Below are 23,989 nucleotides of genomic sequence, written 5' to 3' on the forward strand. Positions count from 1 at the left end.
GATCCTTGAACAATACAAGAGTTAGTCCATGTATAAGTGATTGTTGGCCCTCCTCATCTGCAGTTCCTCTGTATCCAAAGAGTCAACCAACAATGGACCATGTAGTAATGTAGTATTTACTACACTAAAAATTTGTGTTTAAGTGGACCCTTGCAGCTCAAACCCTCAGTGTTCGAGGGTAAACTATACATTCAATTTTTTCCATTTGTATCTTTTTAAATATGTGTATTATATATTTCTGTATAACAAATTACCCCAGTACTTACTGACTTAAAACTGCAAATGTTTAGTATCACAGTTTCTGTGGTTCAGAAATCTGAGTACAGCTTAGCTGGGTGGTTCTGCCTGAAGGTCTCTCATGAGCTAGCAATCAAGCAGTTGGCTAGGGCTGCAGTCATTTGTAAGGTTAACTGGACCTGGTGGACTCATTTCCAAGATTGCTGATTCACATGGCTGCAGACACAGCTTTTCAGTTCCTTGCTGGCTGTTGACAGAACAGCCACATGGTCCTCTACACAGGGTACCTGAGTGTTCTCATGACAGAGCAGTAGCTTTTCCCAGAGTGAGTGATGCAAGAGAGCAGATAGGAGGCTGCAGTCTCTTTTATGACTTAGTCTCCACAATTGTACACCAGCACTCCTGCTTTTGTTTCTTATTCCTTCCTTAGAAGCAAATCACTAAGTCCAGCCCACATTCAGGGAGTGGTGTTAGGCTTCACCTTTTAAAAGGAGTATCAAATAATTTGTGGACATTATTTTAAACCAATAAATACATTTGAATAATTTACTATGTGTTTTTAAAAATTTTCTTCTTGCATATATAGTAAATATATGAAGCAAAAACTTGTTCTTTCGTTTATTGAATACAAGTTTATAAATTGAACCTTCTTCATAAAGTGGCCATTATTATGATATAATGTTGCTTTGTGATAATTTTTAGCACTTTGAATATTAAATTCCACTTTGTCAAATATTAATATTTTCATTTTTACCTTTTCTTTGTTGCATTTACCTTGCTTTCAGTCTATTTTTTTATGTGTATTTCTCACAAACTATAGATACTTGGAGTTTTGTGCTTTAAAGTAGTCTTTCTTTTTGCTGTTTTGGTGAAGATTTTTAAATTATTGTTTTCTTTGGTGTTTTTACCATGCTTTCCTATTCATTAGTTGTTATCTTCCTATTCCTGACATTTCTAATAAATGATGTATGTTTGTATACTTCTCAAATAGCTATAACTTTATTCCTTCTTCATTATCCTCTCTTTCCTCCAGTAAGGTAAATATATTTGTTTTCACACTTTCCATGTACATTCCCCATTCAGATGAGATTTGTAGAGGATTTTACTTTTCTCCCTTCGCATCCCCTACAAATCCTTAGTTTTGGTTCATGCCAGATTTTTAGTTCTTGACCATTATCAGATTTCCTTCATAGTACATATCTTTTATTTCTTGAATCCTTGTTTTGTATTGGGTTGGCCAAAAAGTTCATTTAGGTTTTTCTGTTATCTGTTTCAGAGAACACAATTTATACATTATTGCTACTGATTTATATTTAATTATGTATTGCAGGGTTCATTGTTCACAACTCTAATCTTTTCTCTTAGTCCTTCCCAGGCTTAAGGACTTTTTATTGTTACTGCTGTTATTTGGTTAAAATATGTTCTTGAGTGTTTTCCTCTGTGGGGCATGTGGATGCTAGGTTCTTTAAATGCAAATTCTTTGAATACAGGGACTTTTATGTTTCTAACACCTAAAACTATGTCTGGTACATAGCAAGCAATCAGTACATGTTCATTGAAAACAGGAGTCATGAGCTCTTTCAAACTTCAGGGTGAAGTCTCGTTTTAAACTGTAGAAAATTCCCTCTCTTATTTATGTAATTATTGCCTCTTCTCCATCTGTTCCTTTTTCCTGATTCTTGAATGCTTATTGGTGGCATATTAGTTCTCTTGGCTCTGAACTCTAATCTCTTATTCATTCCTCATGATTTCCATCATTTTGCCTTTTGCTCTTTGTGAGAGATTTTTCATATGCTTGCTCTTTCAGGTCAGCAATGTATTTTTCAACCATTCTATCTTTTAGTTATCACTAGTCTATTGATATTTTAAATTTCAATAGCATATTTTTAATGCCAGGAATTACTGACTTTCTGTTCTTTATTTCATGGTACTCTCATTTTTAAAAAAGGTTGGCTTCTGTCTCCTCCAGCACTGTTACCTCTTAGGGGATGGTACTTTAGTAGGTCGGATTGGTCTGCCTCTGTGGTTACTGGATCCTCTTAAATATGATGTTATTTCCATTTTAAATTTTCTGCTTAACCTAGGCCAAGCTTCTCCATAGTTGGAGGCACAACAACACTTTCTGCTTCTGCATCAAGAGTGTGAGAGGAAGTCTCTGTGTTCCTAGGTATCTCTAAATGCATGTGTTAGTATTCTTTTAGTTTCAGAGATGTGAAAGTTCTTCTGCCTTTCCTGTAAGATCCAGATCCCTCCCCCCTCAACCAAGACCACACACATGCTCTGAGACAAAGTGTCCCCTTAATCACAGAGTCTACATGTCCCCTCAGGCCTAGTTCTTCCACTGCTCTCTGCTGCTCCTTAAGCCCCCTTCAGTCCTGGACATCCCGATAAAATCTATAGCCTCCAGCACTGCTCAGAGTTCACCAGGTTACTCATGGCAGCCAGCTGAAGTCTGGGGGAAGGAAGAGTGTTAGAGATGCAGAATCACTCCTTTTTCCTTTATATTTTGATGAACAATAGCCTATATTTTTATAATTGGCTCACCCTATCTAAGCCCAGTGTGAATAGGTTATGTGAATTCATGTATAAGAAAATATAAAGTGGTGGGGTTGTAAAGTTAGAAATAACATGGAGGTCATAATAAAATGAATCTCTTAGTTTGTGTGGTGCTTTATAGTTTTTACACACTATAGTAAAAGCACACTGTCTCATGTGAGTTCCAAAGTAGCCCTGTATGATAAGCATGGAAATTATCATTTAACAGATGAGGAAACTAGAGTTCATAATGATCAAATAACTTGCCCAGGGACACATGGGTAATAGCGGAGCTGAATTAGAGAATAAGTCTTCTGGCCCAGAACACTACACCACTGCTTGCTCTTTTCCAGTTGCCTTCAGAACATGTTTTGTTGCATACTGACTTCTGGAATTACTAAGTTATATGCTACAACTTGTATTTTATTTTTTCAACTGTTTTTGTCATATTGATATGAACAATTTAAAATGTATATAAATACTAGGTGGTGAGTATAAAGTAATAATATTTTCTTACATAATTTGAAACCTAACAAAAGAGAAAATCGAAAATCATTTGAAAAAGATTAATATAACTAGAATATGTGAATTACTTCTCGAAGGTAACTTTTTTGAAAGAGGACATATATTAGTACTTAAAATTTTGAGTATATATGAGTACATATATGAGTACTTAAAATTTTCTTTTTGTAATGTATTTTTTAGACATTTGAGTTATCTTACTATGCAATAAAAATGCACTCAACCATTTCTCTACCAGGCATGGCGTGTTTTATCTTAGAGTTTACTAGTACAGAAGTAAAGGAAAGAATAGCTGCTATAAAGACCAGACCTTTGTCCTAATCCCAGTCCTTTTTTATGCTAACACTATATTTTAAAGTGTTATGCTCAGGAGTGGTAATCAACATATTAAACAACAAATACGGCTCTGGTTGGTGAGCAGTCAAGAACACATGCCTCTAACACCTGGTGTAATTGTATCAGAGTGAACTGATGGTATATTAGCTCTGCTCACAGTTGGACAGTACCTTACACTTTCCTGAGTACTTTCATATCCTGTCTCTCATTTTTGATCTGGGATGGGGCTCTTTTTACAAATTGAGAAAATCACAGCCTAGAGAAATTAAACAGAGGGTCCCTTAGAATGAACGACTTCTGGCTCTTAGTTCAATGTTTTTCCCTCTTCTACCCAAGGAAGAGATGAAAGAATCCATTTTTTTTCCATTTATTTTTATTAGATGGAGGCTAATTACTTCACAACATTGCAGTGGGCTTTGTCATACATTGACATGAATCAGCCATAGAGTTACATGTATTCCCCATCCCAATCCCCAATCCCCCCTCCCACCTCCCTCTCCACCCGACTCCTCTGGGTCCTCCCAGTGCACCAGGCCCGAGCACTTGTCTCATGCATCCCACCTGGGCTGGTGATCTGTTTCACCATAGATAATATACATGCTGTTCTTTCAAAACATCCCACCCTCGCCTTTTCCCACAGAGTCCAAAAGTCTGTTCTGTACATCTGTGTCTCTTTTTCTGTTTTGCATATAGGGTTATCATTACCATCTTTCTAAATTCCATATATATGTGTTAGTATGCCGTAATGTTCTTTATCTTTCTGGCTTACTTCACTCTGTATAATGGGCTCCAGTTTCATCTATCTCATTAGAAATGATTCAAATGAATTCTTTTCAACGGCTGAGTAATATTCCATGGTGTATATGTACCACAGCTTTTTTAATAGGATAATTATCAGGTCCTTTCAGAGAAAACTCATAGTTTTCATGCACGGAAGTGAGTAGGATGAGCCATCCCCCTGGTGTACCTGTCCCAAGCTAATTCTTTACTTCTAAAAGGTCTCTTGCAGGAGAAGAGTGAAAGCTTTCACCCTTGCCCTGGAAAAGTAAAATTGGCTTGAGTGGGTGAGCAGATTTTTCCCAGTGGAAGAACTGACTCAGCCTCTTTTCTCCATATCCATGTGAACGTTAAGTACAAAACCTTACTTTTAAAAGTACATTCTGTTAACTGCTCCTTTCCCCCCCTCTTCCTTCCACAGAATGGTCTCCCCTCAGTGAACAACCCATATGTTTTTAATGGTGATTTTGTAGATCGAGGAAAAAATTCCATGGAGATCCTAATGATCCTGTTTGTGAGTTTTCTTGTGTACCCAAATGACCTGCACTTGAACAGAGGCAACCATGAGGATTTTATGATGAATATGAGGTAACCTAGCCCTGTAGATTTCCTATTTTGTTTCCTGTTCTGGAAAATGCTACCATGTTTAGTTCATAGCAGAGAGTTAGAAGTGAGTGTAGAGAAGTAGGGATGAGAATCTCAAGGAAGATCTCAGTTCTTACCCCAGTTTACCTCCCTCAATCCTCTACTGTGTGAGTATAAATTGCTCTAAAATTCCCTTCCTATCTTTTCTTCCAATCCTTCCTTTTCCCTACTATTTTGTTCTTCCTCCCATGCCCACCCTTCCCAAGCCAAATGGTGTGCTTTCTAGACGTGTTAGGCCAGGTTTGGAGGTGTGGTTGAGCAGGTTTAGATGGACTCATTCTCTCGATACTCTTTTGACTTGCCTCAGAAGTTGTCTCGGAAACTAGTACTGTGTTTTTCACTAATGTGTATATTTTTTTTATGACATGGTGATTGCTTCTGGCATAGTTGTTCATAAACATATTTGAGAACAGCTGTAACATAGCATTTCAGCTATCTGACTCACTGGAAGTTTGGGGAATAAAGATTGGTTAAGTGGTTTACCAGTTTTTGCTGTGAAAGGCACAGTAAGTGACAAATGTTCTTCTTTCCTTTCTTTCCTCCTCCTCCTCTCTTCTTTCCCTTCCTCCCCTTCTTCCTCTCCTCCTTTTGTTTCTTGTTTTATGAAAAAACAATCCAGTTTGCACTAGGGAAGTAGAAGGCATGGCATGTTAGATGCTTCAGTCCTGGGCTTTTGAGTGCCTGAATCAAAGCTCAGCAACTGATGAGTTTTCTCTTTGGGACAGTTTTGGCACTTGGCCTGAAAACAAGAGTTTCAATTCTAACCCTCAGGTTTGGAAGAAGATGCTAAATATGAAGGAAAAAAAATCCCAAGGCTATTTTCAGAGGCTATATATATATACACAATATAGCTCAATACATATATGTAATATGTAATATAGCTCAAAACATTTATTTGGGCATGCCATTTATTCTTCCATTTATTTAGCTATTCAGTTCTATTTGTTGTTGCTGTTCAGTCGCTAAGTTGTCCGACTCTTTGTGACTCCATGAACTGTAGCATACCAGGCTTCCCTGTCCTTCACCATTTCCCAGAGTTTGTTCAGACTCATGTCCATTGAGTTGGTGATGCCACCCATCCATCTTATCCTCCGTCACCCCCTTCTCCTCCTGCCATCAATCTTTGCCAGCATCAGGGACTTTTCTAGTGAGTTACCTCTATGCATCAGGTGGCCAGAGTGTTGGAGCTTCAGCTTCAGCATCTAGTGCTGAATGGTTACTGAAAGAGACATGGCTCCTGCCCTCCTAGAATTTACATCTAGCAGGGAAGACACAAGTTGAGCAGGTTTTTCAAGTGTGATGAATTTGTAAAGAGGGAGATCCAGCCTGTCTGAGGGGTGGTTGGAAGGTTCTCCCATAGAAATATGGCATTAGCCTGAGACCTGAAGGATGAATTAGGAAACCAAGAGACGACCATGGCAGGAGTGGATGGGAAACAGTGTTCCGCAGTGAAGAGACAATTTAGGCAGAGCTTGAGAAAGGACTTTTTAGACTTGAAAGAAGTTCAGGATAGGAGAAGCATAAACTGAAGAACAGGATGGTACCTGATAGGGCTCGAGACGTAAGAAATTATTGCAGAGGAATTTGAGCTTTCTTCTGAGGACAAGAGAAAATCATTGAAGAGTATTATAAAATTTGTGTTGTAAGATGCAACAATAAGAGTAGTTTGGTGAGGGACAAGAATGGATATGGGGATGCCAGTAGGAAATATAAGAGTTGAAGAGATAGATGATGGGTTCTCACTTAGACTGGGAGATGGAGACACAAAGAAGTAGATAGATTCAAGAGGAGTTTAGGCATTTTTTAAGGCTTGGTAACATGATATGGAGGACTTGAAAGAAGAGAGAAGATGACCTCCAGGTTCCTAGGTTGAATTTGCAATATCACTGATATTGGGGACATGATAAGAGGAGAAAGGTGGGCTGAGGGAGAATGATGAGTTCAGTTGGGGGGTAAGCTGATTTGAGGTGCTGTTGAATATGCAGGACTGAGTTCATTTTAGGAAACATCATGCTACGCTGTAGAAGCTTCACATGACATGATTTGTGTGGAAACCTGGAGTGAGTATGCTGCATTCTGACTTCACTTTGTTGGGTATATATTATTCAAGATATATTATTATACTTCAAGATATATATTATTATCTTAAGGCAAAGAAAGTATTGGGAAAAAATCTCATCATTAAATCCCTTTTAGTGACTGTTATTCAGGCATTAAACTTCCTGATACTTTTTATTAAAACCCTCAATACCATTACATGAGCTATGTCAGAGAGAGTATTAAGAACCAACTTATTGCCTTCTAGGCTTTTCTTTGTTTGGTCTCTTTTCCCTCCTAATCATTCATTTACCATAAGGTACAGGATGTCTGAGAAATTCTATCTAAATGAAAAGCATTCTCCCACACACCTTCCCTCAGTGGCCACAGCACACTGTGGATACTTGCAGTACTTAGACACCGGTGCCTACCACATATTTCTTAAGTTGTCTTGTATTGGTTTCATGAAAATTTATCTTCTTTTCCCAGCTATACTCTAAACTCCTTGAGGGTAGGGATGACGTCATCAGCTGCCTTTGTTCTTTCCCACAGTGCCTAGCAAAGACTTGAGTAAGTAATAGTTCCAACTGAAGTCTAGTTGCTTGAGTTCTTGATACTTGTGATAGTAAGATGTTAAGGACTCGCTTTTTTGTATGACTTGACTCACGTAAGTGGGAGTTACGGGAAACTCTTTCACCATTCAGTGACAGAGTTGAAATCCCATTGTTTTTTTTCAGGTATGGCTTCACGAAAGAAATTTTACATAAATATAAGGTAAGACTCATTTACTTTTTTTTTTTTTTTTACTTCCTCTTTGCTGTTTATACATAGAAGTTTAAAAAAGAAAAAACTTCAAGAAGGATGATGGGAGAATTAATCAGAATCCAGGCCAATAAAAGCACAAAAGGAAGCCCTGGCCATGGTGAAGACCTGTTTTTCTTTCTGAACTAAACCAAGCTTTTTCATTGTAACTTCTGTGTGAGTTTTAACACAGATACAAACTCTGTTGTTTCAAAGATACCTGGGATTTGTTTTACTCAGGTTTGGTAAAACATGGAAATGACTGTCATGAAGGGAAAGGTTTTTACTCACAATTCCTTAGAAACTGAAGTCAGTGGTACACCACATCATATGGGGCTGCACCTCAGAGTCAGTCAGAGGCAGTGGCAAGAGCCTTTATTGTGGTTTTCTCAGGAAGAAATGGGTGAGGCAGTGTAAGCAGATTTAGGATTCGCTCGTTTGAGTAATTTCAGCAGGCTCTGGGACTTACAAGCTGTCCACGGTTGCCTGGTATCTGGCTGGCCCTGGGGTGATTGGAGCAGGAAATAGTGGCCCTGGGTGTGCTGTGCTCAGTTGTGTCTGACTCTTAGTGACCCCATGGACTGTGCCCACCAGTCTCCTCTGTCCGTGGGATTCTCCAGGCAAGAATACTGGAGTGGGTTGCCATGCCCTCCTCCAGGGGAATCTTTCTGACCCAGGGATGGAACCCACATTTCTCATGTCTCCTGCATTGGCAGGCTGGTTAAATCCGTAAAGGACTAGTTGGGAGGATGGGCTCTGGGTAGGTTGATTTGCATATAAAAGGCACTTTTTTTTATATACAAAAGACAACTCCTTACAATCTCTAGGAATTAACTAGTCTTGGGAGGGGCAGTCTCTTCTCCTGGGTCAGCAAGTCAAAGTATCAAAAAAAGAGAATTAAAAGACATGATTAATGCATGCTTGTTGGTTAGTGTGTCCGTCCTGACCTAGTTTGGGTGGCATGAAAACTTGGTTTTTGTCCATATGTTAGGACTATTCAGTAAAATTGAACCTATCAGAAAAACAAACTTACTCAAGCTCTTACTTACAGCTGCACGGAAAAAAAATCTTACAAATCTTGGAAGAGGTTTATACCTGGCTCCCAATTGGTACAATCATTGACAATGAAGTCCTGATCATACATGGAGGGATATCAGAGTCCACAGACTTGAATTTACTCCACCATTTAGAAAGAAACAAAGTAAGAAACAATGTTTGCATGAATGTCCTCTCAGAGATTTACAAAGGGATACATACCTCCTTTCATGTATTGTTTTCTATAGATTCGTGTTTTAGTGATTGCTGTAACTCTGAAAAAATGAGTAAAAATTTTAAGAAAATCAATGATTGCATGATAAAGAACTAAATTGATAACGTTTATATATGGAAAATATATTTTTAAAAATTCATGGTGAAAGTGGGAAAATATTGGCATTTCATAATAGTTTCTAAAAGTGAAAAATCCTGATTTTTGAAAAGTTAAAATTTCTAATTAATGTTTTAAAATATACCAACATAAAGTTTACCCCTTTAACGATTTTTAAGTGTGCAGTTCAGTGGCCTTAAGTACTTTCACATTATTGTGCAACCGTCACTACTGTCACCACCATCTATTTCTAAAACTTTCCATTTTCCCAAACTGAAACTACCCATTAAACACTAATTCCCAGTTCCACCTTCCCCAGCCCTTGGCAGCCACCATTCTGTGTTATAGCTCTAAGAATTTGACTCCTCTAGGAGCCTTATAGAAGTAGAATCATACAGCAGTTTGTAAATTGGTGTGATTTCCCATATATATTTCAAATGGCTCAGGATATTTTTTTGGGGGGAGTAATTTAATATTTTAATCCTAAGGAACGATTTTCAATACAGCAGAAGCAGAGCAGGAATATGTTATCGACCCTCTGAGGGAAGTGGCTGTGTGGGGCCTGAAGCTCTGAGGCTTAGTGAAAGGCTTCTTTGGTGGGGCTTTGCAGAGTGACTGGAATTGCCTTCCACATGTCAAGAGCCCAGCCAATGCCCCCAGACTAGGGGGACAGGGCAACCACCTGGGCATGACAACCAGTGGCAGCTCTGAGTCCGGTGATCATGTGCAGTCCTAGTGAGAAACCTGAACCCTGCTCCTCAGGACTGTTAATCTAATTCCTACCAATCTATGCAAGGGGAATCTAGAACTAGAATTTAATTTGATGTGGACATGTGATTCCTGTTCACCTTGAGTTTTTAAGAGTCCTTATACCTTTAAATACATATGAATGATTATATTGTGGCCAACTCCTTCTCATTCTTCTAATTTCAGCTTAAACATACCCCTCCCCTGGAAAACCCTCCATGACCTCCAGACTAGATTAGGTCCCCCCGTTTGTATGCTCTCAAGCCCCTTGTACCTATCCTTCATAACAGTTACCAAAATTAAATAAGCGATTGTGGTACTATTTGTTTACCACCTTCCCCTGCTTCTCTAGTTCACTGATATAACTCCAGCACCTAAGATGTAGTCAGTATTAATGTTTGTTGAATATTTCCTAAGAGATTTAAGGCTGAAATAGGGCAAACCTAAGGTAAAACTGGATAAAAACTTTTTTTACAACTCGCTTTCCTGATTCTGTACTGATTTTACATACCCCCTCCCCAGCCTCACCCAGTGATGACCACACTTCCTGGTTTACACCTGTTGTCTTGGTGTAGGTGTTAATACCACCTCCCTTTACTCTCAGAAGTATCCCAGTTGCAATAAATTTTAAGGCCACCCTAATTTAAGGTACCTTTCTTAGGATCTCCGCAAATAGTCAAGCCAATGAGATGTTTGAATCAACATGAGATAGTAATTGTTAACATAATGAGTGGATATGATTCTAGCCAAGAGCAAGGGAACACGATGTTTTTGTCAGTCAAATATTGGCAAGCACATGGCGGGAAGGCGGCATTCCACCACCACTGGCCCTGTGACAACAGCACTAATCAGCCGTGGCAGCCACTACTAATTGATCAGATTGAAAACTTTTCCTTTCCTGAGGTTAGCCTGAGAAGCCAGTCCTCTCTCGGGCTTTTTGAGATATTAAGAGCGTTTCTCTGAAATGTCCATTACTGTTTCTGTGGAGACCCTAAATTGAGAGCCACCTTAACCTAGTAAACACTGTGAAGCTCTGACATCAGACAGATGTAGCTAACATTACATCTATTACATCCTGCTTCTACCCCTTCCTGGCTGGGTGACTGGGTAAGGTACCAATGATTTCTAAGCCTCATTTCCCACATCTATGCACTAAAGCTAAAAAATACCTACCATATTGGATTGCTGGGAAGATTAAATATAACTACCTAGATGAAAAACATGGCAGAGAGTAAGCTGTGAACATAAAGCTCTCTTCTCCAACTCTGTCCTCTTTTTCATGATACTTAAAACTGAGGTTTAAATTTCAGTCACCAAGAGAGACCCTGGGGAGAAATTTTGAGGCCAGAAATTTTCCCAGGATACCTCACATTTCACCCACTTCGGGGATCATTGTTCCACATACTGTTAAGACTGGCTTTAAAGGTAGAAATTTGACTTGTATGTTTTTTGTCTACCCTGCTAAAATGAAGTTGAACTGGTAGCACATGTTCTTTGTGTGAAATATAATTGAACTGTAATGAAAGTAGTAGGTTTAAGCCTTTGGAACTCTACCAAATGAGATACAAAACAGATTTTCAGGTTAGTTTTATAACCCCCACTTGCCCGTCTGTTTGGACCTCCAAATGTAGGGGTGAACATGCTTCCTGGTTTACACCTGCTGTATGATTTAGTTGTTCATGGGGGAGAGGTAGAGTTGGGGGAACTCGATGACAACCTCCACTGCAGGTTCATTAAAGGTATTTTGTAAGGTGGGCAGGTTGGGAAGAGGGGATGGTGAATTCAGAGGGACAGAGAAGGAAGACTATAATACTTAAGCCTCTGGTTTAGTATTCTTCAAACTCCTTGGCAGAGGTTATGGGGAGAGATGGCTAGTGGGACCCCCAGGAGGAAATGATGATGTGGCACCCAGCAGGGACTGGGCAAAGTGTCCTGATCCCACATGGCCTTGAAAACAGAAGAGCCACAGTCCTTAAGAGACCATGTGGCTTTGTCCTACCCAATGACCTTATCAGAAGTGAGTTGTGTAGACCTAAGTCCAGAGTGTCCTCCCAAAATACTCTGCTCTGCCTAAGACCTGGAGACATTTGCTGGGGTGGGGGTGGGGGAGACAGAGAGGTAGGCTGTGAAGTGAAGTGAAGTCGCTTAGTCGTGTCTGACTCTCTGCAACCCCATGGACTGTAGCCCACCAGGCTTCTCCATCCATGGGATTCTCCAGGCGAGAATACTGGAGTGGGTTGCCAGTTCCTTCTCTAGGGGATCTTCCCGACCCAGGGATCGAACCCAGGTCTCTGGCATTGCGGGCAGACGCTTTAACCTCTGAGCCACCAGGGAAACCCAGCTCACTAATAATAGCTGAAATTGAATTCCAACCGTCTCAATGAGATAGGCCTCAGAATACCGTTTGCTTTTATTTTTGAAAAATAAAGGTAAGATTTTATATACACCCTAGTTTATAGAAGAAACTTAAGTGCCTATCTCAGAGAATTACCCATCACTGAACTAAGGCTTCCAATGTAATAGAACCATTGTTTCAAATTGTTTTGTATAAAGGTGTGGTGCTACAAAGAAACAAGTATAAAATTGCAGTCTCAAATTATGTAAGGGAACATAGAAGGGATTATAGTAATTGATGTACTATCAGAAGGACATTTTGTTTCCAAAGAAATACATCACCTTTGTTACTAGGATTAGATGTAATGTTCAGTTGCTGGCAGGTCAGACTGAGAACCCAGTGCACTTAAGTCAGAAGGCTTCCGAAGTTTTCAATTTATGTCCCCTTTGTGAACTTTCTTGGACACAGATGTACTTTCTCTCATTTCTCCTGGAAAACAGAACAAAAAGATCAGTCATCCTCTTAATAGGTGTTTTTGAACTCCAAGCCTATTAGTTCTCTCTTAGCTCCATGTATAGATAAAGGGTCAGAGGGAGACTAGTTTTCCCTTAGCATCTTCCATTTCCCATCACAACGCCAAAGAACATGTCTCCACTGACATCTATGCCTCTGGGGTCTTTCAGAAACTCTAATGGGAAACTTTCCCTGTAAGACAGTGTCTCTAGTTGAAAAATGTACAGACAGAGCTTAACAGGCCCAGTTTATAGAGATCAGTGCATCAGTAAGATGAAGGAGGTAGGTGAGATGGAACAGGTGGTCATGTATTTTCCACTGAGTTGAGGCACAATAATATAGACAAAATAGCAACTAGTGCTGAAGTTTCTACATGTAGCACACTAAGCATAGGGTTTGGCTAAAGCATGAATTTATTTTGTAGATGAGATCTGTGCTGATGCCACCAATTCCAATGGATGGAGACCCTGCTGAGAAGAAAAATAAACTGGGTACAACCATTGTGGCTCAGGGAATCAGAACAACTGGATCCTTTTCTGAACTATTAACAAAGCAGGAATGGGAGCAGGTAAGTAATCAGACTGTTCACTAAAGTGGCAGTGAAGATGCAGTGTAGATGATTTTGTCCCTAATAATATATAAGTGACTTACCTTTCTAAGCAGATCATATCCTTTTCTCTAAATCCTTTACTATATTTCAACAGCTTAATTGAAATATCATTCAAATACCATATAATTCACTCAAAGTATATAATTCATTGAATTTGGTATATTCAAAATGTACATCTATCCCCACAATCTAAATTTAGAATATTTTCATCACCTGAAAAAGGAACTTCACATACCTATTACCAGTCACTTCCCATTCTCTTCCCATCCCCGCAGATTAGACCTTTTGGTCTTAGTAGATTTGTCTATTCTGGACATTTATAGAAAAGGACTCATACAGTGTGTGATCTTTTGTCTCTGCCTCCTTTTACTCAGTCAGAATAAAAGATTAGTGCTTTTGCTTTGAGTTTCGGTGTTGTATCTAAGAAGCCATTGCCTAACCCCAAATTGTTAAGATTTATTCCTGTGTTTTCCTCTGAAAATTTTATAGCTTCAGCTCTTACATTTAGGTGTCTGATCCATTTTGAGTTAATTTTTGTGGATAGTGTGAGATAGGTGTCCAAATTCATTTTATTGCATGTGGATATCCAATTGTCCCAGCACCATTTGTTAAAAAGACTTACTCTCATTGAGTTTTCTTGGCACTCTTATGAAAAATCAATTGACCATAAATATGAAGGTTTATTTTTAAACTCTTGATTCTATCCGATGATCTATATGTCTATCCTTATATCAGGATGACACAGTTTTGATCAATATAGCTTTGTAGAAAGCTTTGAAACTGGAAAGTGTGAGTTCTCCAGCTTTCTTCATTTTCAAGATTGTTTTGACTATTCTGGGTCCCTTGAATTTCCATATGAATTTTAGAATCAGCTTGTCAATCTCTACTTTAAAAAAAAGAGCTGGAATTTTGGTAGGGATTGCCTTGAGTTTGTGGATCAATTTAGTTACTATTGCAATCTTAACAATATTGTATCTTTAATTCCATGAATGTGTGATGTCTTTCCATTTGTTTAGATCTTTCATTTCAACAGTGCTTTGTAATCACATACATGGAAATACTTGTTAAAGTTATTCCTAATTTATTCCCAAATACTTTTGACACTATATTAAATAGAATTGTTTTCTCAATTGTATTTTGGATTGTTCATTGCTGGTATATATTGACTTTTATATACTGATCTCATGTTGTGAACCTTGATAAACTTGTTTATTCTAATGGTTTCTAGTGGATTCCCTGGGACTTTGTATTAAATATAAACAAGAACATGCTTCTTTCTTTCCTGTCTGGCTGCCTTTTATTTCTTTTTCTTGCTTCATTGTCCTGTCTAGAACCTCTAGTACAGTGTTGAAAAACAGAAGTGGTCAGAGTAGACATCTTTGTCTAATTCCTAATATTAGGGGGAAGCATTCAGTCTTTTCCCATTAAGTATATTAGTTGTTTGTTTATGTGTTAACTATCCCTCATCAAATTGAGGAATTTCTCTTCTATTCCTACTTTCTTGGGTGTTTTTTTTTTTTTTTTTTTTTTTTTACCATGAAAGAGTGTTGGACTTCTGTCAGATGCTTTTCTATATCTGTTAGGATGATCATGTTATTGTTTGTTCTTTATTCTACTGATATGGTGTATTACATTGATTGATTTCAGATGTTAAACCAATCTTACATTTCTGGGATAAATCCCACTTGGTCATGGCATAGAATCCATTTTATCCATTGTTGGCTTCATTTTGCTACTTTTTGAAGATTTTTATATTTATATTCATAAAGGATATTAGTCTGTAGTTTTCTTTCTTGTGATGTCTTTGGTATTGTAAAATCGACCTCATAGGATGAGATAGGAAGTATTATCTATCTCCTCTTCTATTTTTTGGAGGAGTTTGTGTGAAGGATTGATATTAATTCTTCAAATGTGTAGTAGAATTCATCAGTGAAATCATTTGAGCCTGGGCTTTTTTCTTTGTAGGCAGTTTTAAAATGACTAATTCAGTCTTCTTTCTTGCTATAGTTCTATTCAGATTTTTTACTTCTTGAGTAGTTGTATCTTGGTATCCTTGACAGTTTGTGTCTTTCTTGAAACTTGTCCATTCATCTAGTTTATCTAATTTGTAAGCCTAAAGTTGATTGTAACATATACATATATATGAAATATATTTATTAAAAATATATATTTTGATATTTCTTTGTTAGCGATGCCTCCTTTCATTTCTGATTTTAGTAATTTGAGTCTCTTTTTGCTTGGTCAGTCTTACTAAGATTTTCAGTTTTATTGGTCTCTTCAAAGAATACTTTTCTCTATTGTTTTCTGTTCTTTTCATTTATTTCTGCTTTAGTCTTTATTTTTTCCTTGCCTTCTGATTTAGATTTATTTTGGTCTTCTTTTTCTAGTTTCCTAAGGTGAAAGTTAGTGTTATTCATTTGAACTCTTTATCTTTTGCTAATGAAGCTATGGATTTCCCTGTGAGTACTGCTTTAGCTCCATCTTGTGAATTGTGCTATGTTGTGCTTTTGTTTTCAGTCATCTCAGAGAATTTTCCAATTATACTTTTTTAACATATATGTCATTTAGGAATATGTTGTTTAATTTCTGCTTATTTGTGAATTTCTCATATTTCCTTCTCTTAATTATTTCTACTTGAATTTGTGGTTGAAGGACATACTTAGCATGATTGAAATCCTTTTAAAACTTATTGAGGCTGTTTTTTTTTTTAATGCTCTAGCATATGGTCTGTCTTGAAAAATGCTCTGTGTGCTCTTGAGAAGAAAATGTATTCTGTTCTGATTCAGTGAAGTGTTTTATATATATGTATAATAATTGATTTGAAATACTTGTCTGCTAGTTCGGTTCAGTTCAGTCACTCAGTCGTGTTCAACTCTTTGCAACCCCATGGACTACAGCACGCCAGGCCTCCCTGTCCATCACCTTCTCCCGGTGATGGACTCAAATTCATTTCCATTGAGTCGGTCATGCCATCCAGCCATCTCATCCTCTGTCATCCCCTTCTCCTCCTGCCTTCAATCATTCCCAGCATCAGGGTCTTTTCAAATGAGTCAGTTCTTCCCATCTGGTGGCCAAAGTATTGGAGTTTCAGCTTCAGCATCAGTCCTTCCAATGAATATTCAGGACTGATTTCCTTTAGGATGGACTGGTTGGATCTCCTTGCAGTCCAAGGGACTGTCAAGAATCTTCTCCAACACCACAGTTCAAAACCATCAATTCTTCAGCGCTCAGCTTTCTCTATAGTCCAACTCTCACATCCATACATGACCACTGGAAAAACCATAGATTTGACTAGACTGACCTTTGTTGGCAAAGTAATGTCTCTGCTTTTTATTATGCTGCCTAGGTTGGTCATAACTTTTCTTCCAAGGAGTAAGCATCTTTTAATTTCATGGCTGCAGTCACCATCTGCAGTGATTTTGTAGTCCAAAAAAATAGTCTCACTGTTTCCACTGTTTCCCCATCTATTTGCCATGAAGTGGTGGGACCAGATGCCATGATCTTAGTTTTCTGAATGTTGAGTTTTGAGCCAACTTTTTCACTCTCCTCTTTTACTTTCATCAAGTGGCTCTTTAGTTCTTCTTTGCTTTCTGCCATAAGGGTGGTGTCATCTGCATGTCTGAGGTTATTGATATTTCTCCCATCAGTCTTGATTCCAGCTTGTGCTTCATCCAGCCCAGCGTTTCTCATAATGTACTGTGCATGTAAGTTAAATAAGCAGGGTGACAATATACAGCATTGAGGTACTTCTTTCCCTATTTGGAACCAGTCTGTTGTTCCATGTCCAGTTCTAACTGTTGCTTCCTGACCTGCATACAGATTTCTCAAGAGGCAGGTCAAGTGGTCTGGTATTCCCATCTCTTTAAGAATTTTCCACAGTTTGTTGTCTACTCCTAATCCTCAAAGGCAATTTCTATTGTCTGCTTAGTTTTCCCTGTGTATTCTTTTTTTTTGCATGTCTTGTAATTTTTTGTTGAAAACTGGATATTTTGGGCAATATAGTAACTTTAATTATTCCCATGTTCCTCTGGGGCTTGTTATTACTTGGTTTTTTTTTTTTTTTTTGGCTCATTTATTTGTTTACCAGCTTGTCTGGACTAATTTGATGAAGTCTGTTCCTTTTCGGTATGTAGCTTCTGATATCATGCATCACGAGGTCCTGCCTTGGGCATGCATAGTTTCCCTGACTACCACAGATGGTTGTAGCTTTAACTAGGCTGTCTTCAACTATCTTTTCCCCTGATTTCTCCTTTAAGCTTTGGTCCATCTGCCTCTTTTTGTATCAGACCCAGTGTTAGCCTTCACTAATTGCTAGCTGATTGTGCTATTGTTTTTAATAATGCCCTGGGGCTCACAAAATAGCTCCACAGTCTGATTACATTAAAATTGAACTTTGCAGGAAAGAGAGTGTTGACAATCTTCAAGGCTTGTTCTGGCCCTCAGAAGTTTCTTTCTTATCTGTTTGTTTCCCTGACTCTATCAATTAAACATCAAACTGGTCTCTTCTTGCTACTAGTATTATGAAACTGCTAGCCGATTTCTAATTGCTTACCTCCATGAAGTCTTTCTTGATTCTGTACCCTTATACTTTGATTGCTGAAAATGTTGAACTAAAATATGATTTCTGAAAATGTGATTTTTAGAAAATGTAAAACACAGTCTAATCAATAAGGAGAAGGAGAAGAGGGAGGATAGAGAGGGAGAGGGAAGAGATGGTAAGGGAGAAATAGAATTCATCACTGACTTGTGCATCCAAAATATTTAAAAGTCAGACCAAGTATAAGAGGCATCCTACAGCAAGTAGGAAAGGATGCCTTCTTAAATTTTGATATCCATAATCCAAAGAACAAAGTTTATGTTGAATAAAAAGGATGATGCCAAAAAGATTGGAGTTGCACAAGAAGAAAATCATGGCATCTGGAAGCCTGGATGAGTTAGAATTATAGAGGGATGGAGCCTTAAGGAGTGGAAGGGGGGAAACTGATGGCCATTATTCTATAATAGAACCTCCACTCATTCCAACAATGTACATGAGGCATCTTACAGACTCAGTGTACATGACTGGAACTGACACAGGGTAAAATTGACCAGAATTTCATTCCCAATATTTTAATAATTTCAATTGTACCTTTAATTTTTTCCCCTCATTTGTTAGTATGTCATGGTCATGCACACTTTAGTTAGAGTTGAAATTTTCGGATTAAAAACACAGTTGTTTCATTTCTTAATATCTATGAGCTGTATTGCAATAAAGATCATAGGCTGTTTGTTCCATAATCATGGAAGTGCATGATTCCTGGCAGAGGACTATAATGTAAGTTTCATCTTATATTCCCTGAGATGTGGGGGGAATATTTGTACTCAAAGCTGAGTCATTGTATAGAAACAAGCGTAACCTCTTTCTTTAGGACAGATGTGTAAGAAGGAGGAGGCCAGAAAGGTTTAAAAAACAATTTTAATTATTTATATCCTGACTGACTCCCTTCTCTTAATTTGCTTAACAAGTATTTGTTGAGTACCTACTATGTGTCAGGGACTGTTCTAAGCTTTTGATAAAGTAATTAAACTCAGATCTATTCCCTCATGGAGTTCACGTTCTAGGCGTAGGAGCTAAATAACATAAATATATATGTATATATGAAGTCATGTTATTTATATTACATTTATAATTATATAATAGTAAGAAAATATGTTAAGTGAGACGTTCTATGGAAAAAATTAAAACTAGAACAAGGTTAGGAGAAACCATGAACTTGAGGTGTAGGGGACAGAGTTGTAATTTTAAATAGTTGCAATTTAAATTTTGTAGTCACTTGGCTAGTCACTGAATGATAGAGCAGGATTTGATCCCAGGCCTGACTTTAATGCCCAAGCTCTTTTTCTGAAGGGAAAGATGACAAGAGTGGTAGGAGGTCTCAGGAAAGAAATGAACTAGTCTAGTCTCCCCTTGTTCAACAAGGTGATAGGTAGACAGGAGTAGGCCTCTGAAGACATCTAGGTACCTGCTGGAAGGTTTGCGCTGAGCACAGCTTTTATTTATTTATTTATTTTTCTTTTTTTTTTTCCCCATTTATTTTTATCAGTTGGAGGCTAATTACTTTACAATATTGTAGTGGTTTTTGACATACATTGATATGAATCAGCCATGGATTTACATGTGTTCCCCATACCAATCCCCCCTCCTGCCTCCCTCTCCATCCCATCCCTCTGGGTCTTCCCAATTGAGCACAGCTTTTAAAATGACATGTTCAAAAGCTGAAAGGGAGACACATAACTAACGGAACATACAGAAGTGAATCTACAGTGTAAGTGACTTAGAGGAGAAGCATTTCAATATATCTTTCAGAGTTAGTATCTCTCCCCAAAGCATACTTTTGGAAACAGGATTACTTAAAACTGTAGACAGGCATGCTACACTTCTTGCAGGATTTATTTTGGATTTAGGAGATTTAAAGGCTGAGACACAAATAGAGTTTTGTTGACCAGGTCATATAAAAGTTGTCATTCAGTAAAACCTTTCCAGTTTTTGGCTTGAAAATTTTCAGGAAGAAATGTTGTAAATACTCTTTCATGGCCTCACCACCCCGAAGGCCCTTGCATTTCAGAAGAGAGGGTGTTGTTGAGAAGACAGAGGAATTTGTTTCACCAGCAAAGGGCCCTTTATAGCATTCTTTGTAAGCCTCAGAATTAGATCTGTATTGTGGTCATGGACTGGGTAAACCTAGTCAAGTGGATGAATTCTGGACAAAGAAAAGAATTGCAGAACTCATTGAATGGATGATTCTGAAGAAGCTCACTTTTATAAAATTAATACCCCTTTTGACCCTTTATGACTTTGAACCAAAGAAAAGTGAATGTTACCTATATTTTCCTCATTTCGTTGAGGAGTCAGCTAAGGCCCGAGTAGGTTCCCAGGTGACACATACCTGAAGAGCTTTTCATGGCCAGTGCTTATTCTATCTCAACAGAGTTCCAGCATATGTACATTTAATTTATGTAGGTTTCAACTATATGCATCTGGCAAAAAGGAGAAAAAAGTGTAAAATTTTAGTTTCATATAATTCATATATTGTACATTATCACATATATAAAATGTTCACACATCCCTATGCTTGTATAAGGTTTCGTATACAAAATCATGTATAATGTGCTTTAAGAGTAATTTAGAATGTTTTCCTGGGGTAATTTTGGCTGTAAATGGCTTGCATCTCATGTAGGAATTTAGAAGTTAATTCTCTCCTTATAAAATGCACCTCCTTGTGTTCCATGTTTTCACTTTCATTTTATTAAAGGTCAAATCATATCTCCAAAACATGAATTCATGGTGTAAAATTCAGATATGAATCAGTATCAAATGCAAATGTTATTTTTGTTATGAACAGCAGCAAAATAAATGAATTTCATTGTATTTATTTGTAGGGTAGGGTTCTGCCCATGTTAGAATTTGATGGGGGAGAAAGGGGAATCCTGATACTACTTTTCTTTGTGTGGTTTTAATTTTCAGTGAAATCAGTCATCAAAAAATCAGTCATCTTCAGGTGTTTGGGATATGCCCAGTGCAAGGTTTCTCCAGTTCTGACGAAATACTTAGCATTCTAGAGCAGTTTTTCTTTTCTCCCCACCTCACTGTCTTTCCCCTCACTTATTCTAGCTCCCCTTCAATACCAAACCTGTAAATGGGTCAGGTTTAGTGGGACAGCCATTTCTGGTCTTTTTTTTTTCTTTTTTAAGATTACTTAATTTATTTTAGTTGGAGGATAATTATCTTATATATTGTCATGGTTTTTGCCGTACATCGACATGAATCAGCCATGGGTATACATGTGTCCCCCATATTGAACCTCCATCCCGCCTCCCTCCCCACCCCATCCCTCTGGGTTGTCCCAGAGCACTGGCTTTGAGTGCCCTGCTTCTTGCATCAAACTTGCACTGGTCATCTATTTTGCATATGGTAGTATACACGTTTCAATGCTATTCTCTCAAATCATCCTACCCTGGCCTTCTCCCACATAGTCCAAAAGTCTGTTCTTTACTTCTGTGTCTTTTTTGCTGCCTTGCATAGAGGATCGTCATTACTGTCTTTCTAAATTCCATATATGTGTGTTAATATATAGTATTTGTGTTTCTCTTTATGACTTACTTCACTCTGTATAATAGGCTCCTGTTTCATCCACCTCATTAGAACTGACTCAAATGTATTCCATTGTGTGTATGTACCACAACTTCCTTATCCATTTGTCTGCCAATGGACATCTAGATTGCTTCCACATCCTAGCTATTGTAAACAATGCTGCAGTGAACATTGGGGTACTTTTGTCTCTTTCAATTCTGATTTCCTCTGTGTGCATGCCCTGCAGTGGGATTGCTGGGTCGTATGGCAGTTCTATTTACAGTTTTTTAAGGAATCTCCACACTTTTCTCCATAGTGGCTGTACCAGTTTGCATTCCCACTAATTGTGTATGAGGGTTCCCTTTTCTCCACACCTTCTTTAGCATTTACTGTTTGTAGACTTTTTGATGGCTGCCATTCTGACTGGTGTGAGATGGTCTTCTTTTTAAGATCTGACTTGGATTCACTGGAATAACCACCCAACTTAAAATACATGCTTCTTCATGCCCTCCAAGGAAACATGTGGAAAATACAGTCTATTTGACTATGAAAAATTAGAAAATAAAGTCTGTTAGAACTTTGCAATACTTTACAAGTCATCTGGCCCAAACCTCTGATTTTAAAGAAAATGAGGCCCAGAGATTTTTTTCAAGGTTGCATCAGTCAATTCAGTCACTCAGTTGTGTCTGACTCTTTGCGACCCCATGGACTACAGCACGCCAAGCTTCCCTGTCCATCACCAACTCCTGGAGCTTGCTCAAACTCATGTCCATCGAGTCGGTGATGCCATTCAACCATCTCATCCTCTGTCATCCCCTTCTCCTCCCACCTTCAATCTCTCCCAGCATCAGGGTCTTTTCAGATGAGTCAGTTCTTTGCATCAGGTGGCCAAAGTATTGGAGTTTCAGCTTCAGCATCAGTCCTTTCAGAGACTATTCAGGACTGATTTCCTTTAGGGTTGACTGGTTTGATCTCCAAGGTTGCATAGCTTTAACTGTAAAGCTAGTTTTTCACACTACTGCTGAAGCTCCCGTAGGAGATGTTTAAATAAAGAAATGTTTTATGTAAATCAGAGGTACAAACAGGGAGCCCCCAAATTTTATGAAAAATTCTTAGAAACTTGGGTCTTCAGTTCTGAGCATCATGCAGCCTGCATTTGCTGTTTCAACTCAAAAAGGAAATATTATACTAATAACATACTTGTGGATTCAAGAGAATGCATTGTGGAAACCAGTCAGTGGCTAAATATAGTGCTGAAGCTGAGAATGAACTCATCAAGGAGGGGCAGGGCAAAAAGTGAAGCTATTCTTGGATGAACAGTTGACTATATCTGTGATGGGGAAAGGCCTTCTCATGCTGTTTGTTCAAAAGGACAAAAACCAGGGCCAAAACCATAGCTGGGAGACCTAGCATATCTGTTTGAACATATTGAAAACACCAAATAAATGTGTGTTCATTGTGGGGAATGACTTTCTCCTTTGAACATGGCATTGAAGTTCTTTTTAAGAGAAAAGAGCTTGTAGATTTAGCAATTGTGAAATAATGGAGATAGAATTTTTAAAATGTAGATTTTAAAAAAGCCCAAAGGCTGATTCTTCATGATCATTAAATATTGCTGTGTTGGTTACTGGGGATGAGTAGAATGGGATTGTGGTGGCTATGGGCATTGAAATTATTTTGGAAAAGATTCATGGAGGAGATGAATATGAAACAGTTTTGAAAGAGGATTAGAGTTAGGAAATGGTGAGAAATAGTGAGATTTTGTGATAACTTGGATTAATGTTTCTGGAAAAGAAGTTGAACTGTAGAAAGATAAACTCTCACTTGTCAGTGGCGGCCTAATCTGGTTTGTTGTTCCAAGGTTGTCGATATCCTTTGGAGTGATCCCAGAGGCAAAAGAGGCTGCTACCCAAACACGAACCGAGGAGGGGGCTGCTACTTTGGACCAGACATTACCGCCAAGATTCTTAATAAATACCAGTTGAAGATGCTTGTTAGATCTCATGAATGTAAGCCTGAAGGGTATGAAATCTGCCACGATGGGAAGGTAAGCTAACAGTGTGGGTGACCTCCTTACTGACATCCCTCCCCCGAGGCCTAGTCTTTCTTTACAGGATGTGTCTGACCTCAAGGCCATGGGAAGATGTCTTCCCTAGTCCCAGAACAGAACTCCATGCTTTGGTAGGCAAGAACAGGAGACTGTCGGGTCCACAGAGGTTGTTTGAAGGAGGCTTATTGTCCCTTACCCCAAGAGATACTTGGTTTATTTCCCAGATCTTCCTAATCCCAGCGATAGAAACTGACACAGGACCCTAAGTACACACACAAAGGCTTTGTTTCATGCTGATCGCAAGACAAGTCTCCAGTAGTGGGGTGAAGAGTGTCTGTATCCTCCCAGAACACAGAAAGGTGGCAGTG

General features: G+C 38.4%; 1 protein-coding gene across 5 annotated transcripts in view; it reads left to right on the forward strand.

Moving 5' to 3' along the window:
- Positions 1-23,989, forward strand: part of PPEF1 (protein phosphatase with EF-hand domain 1) — a 142,457-nt gene that overhangs the window by 101,382 nt on the left and 17,086 nt on the right. For 4 of the 5 annotated variants that reach the window (XM_065915225.1, XM_065915229.1, XM_065915226.1 and 1 more), the window contains 5 exons: positions 4,829-4,995; positions 7,827-7,863; positions 8,942-9,091; positions 13,276-13,419; positions 23,433-23,618. In XM_065915225.1, the coding sequence (XP_065771297.1) occupies positions 4,829-4,995; positions 7,827-7,863; positions 8,942-9,091; positions 13,276-13,419; positions 23,433-23,618 (684 nt within the window). The remainder of the gene's footprint in view (positions 1-4,828; positions 4,996-7,826; positions 7,864-8,941; positions 9,092-13,275; positions 13,420-23,432; positions 23,619-23,989) is intronic. The other variant, XM_065915230.1, reaches the window with a different exon arrangement.

Source organism: Muntiacus reevesi, chromosome X (assembly GCF_963930625.1).
Source record: "Muntiacus reevesi chromosome X, mMunRee1.1, whole genome shotgun sequence".
NCBI classification, from domain to species: Eukaryota; Metazoa; Chordata; class Mammalia; order Artiodactyla; family Cervidae; genus Muntiacus; species Muntiacus reevesi.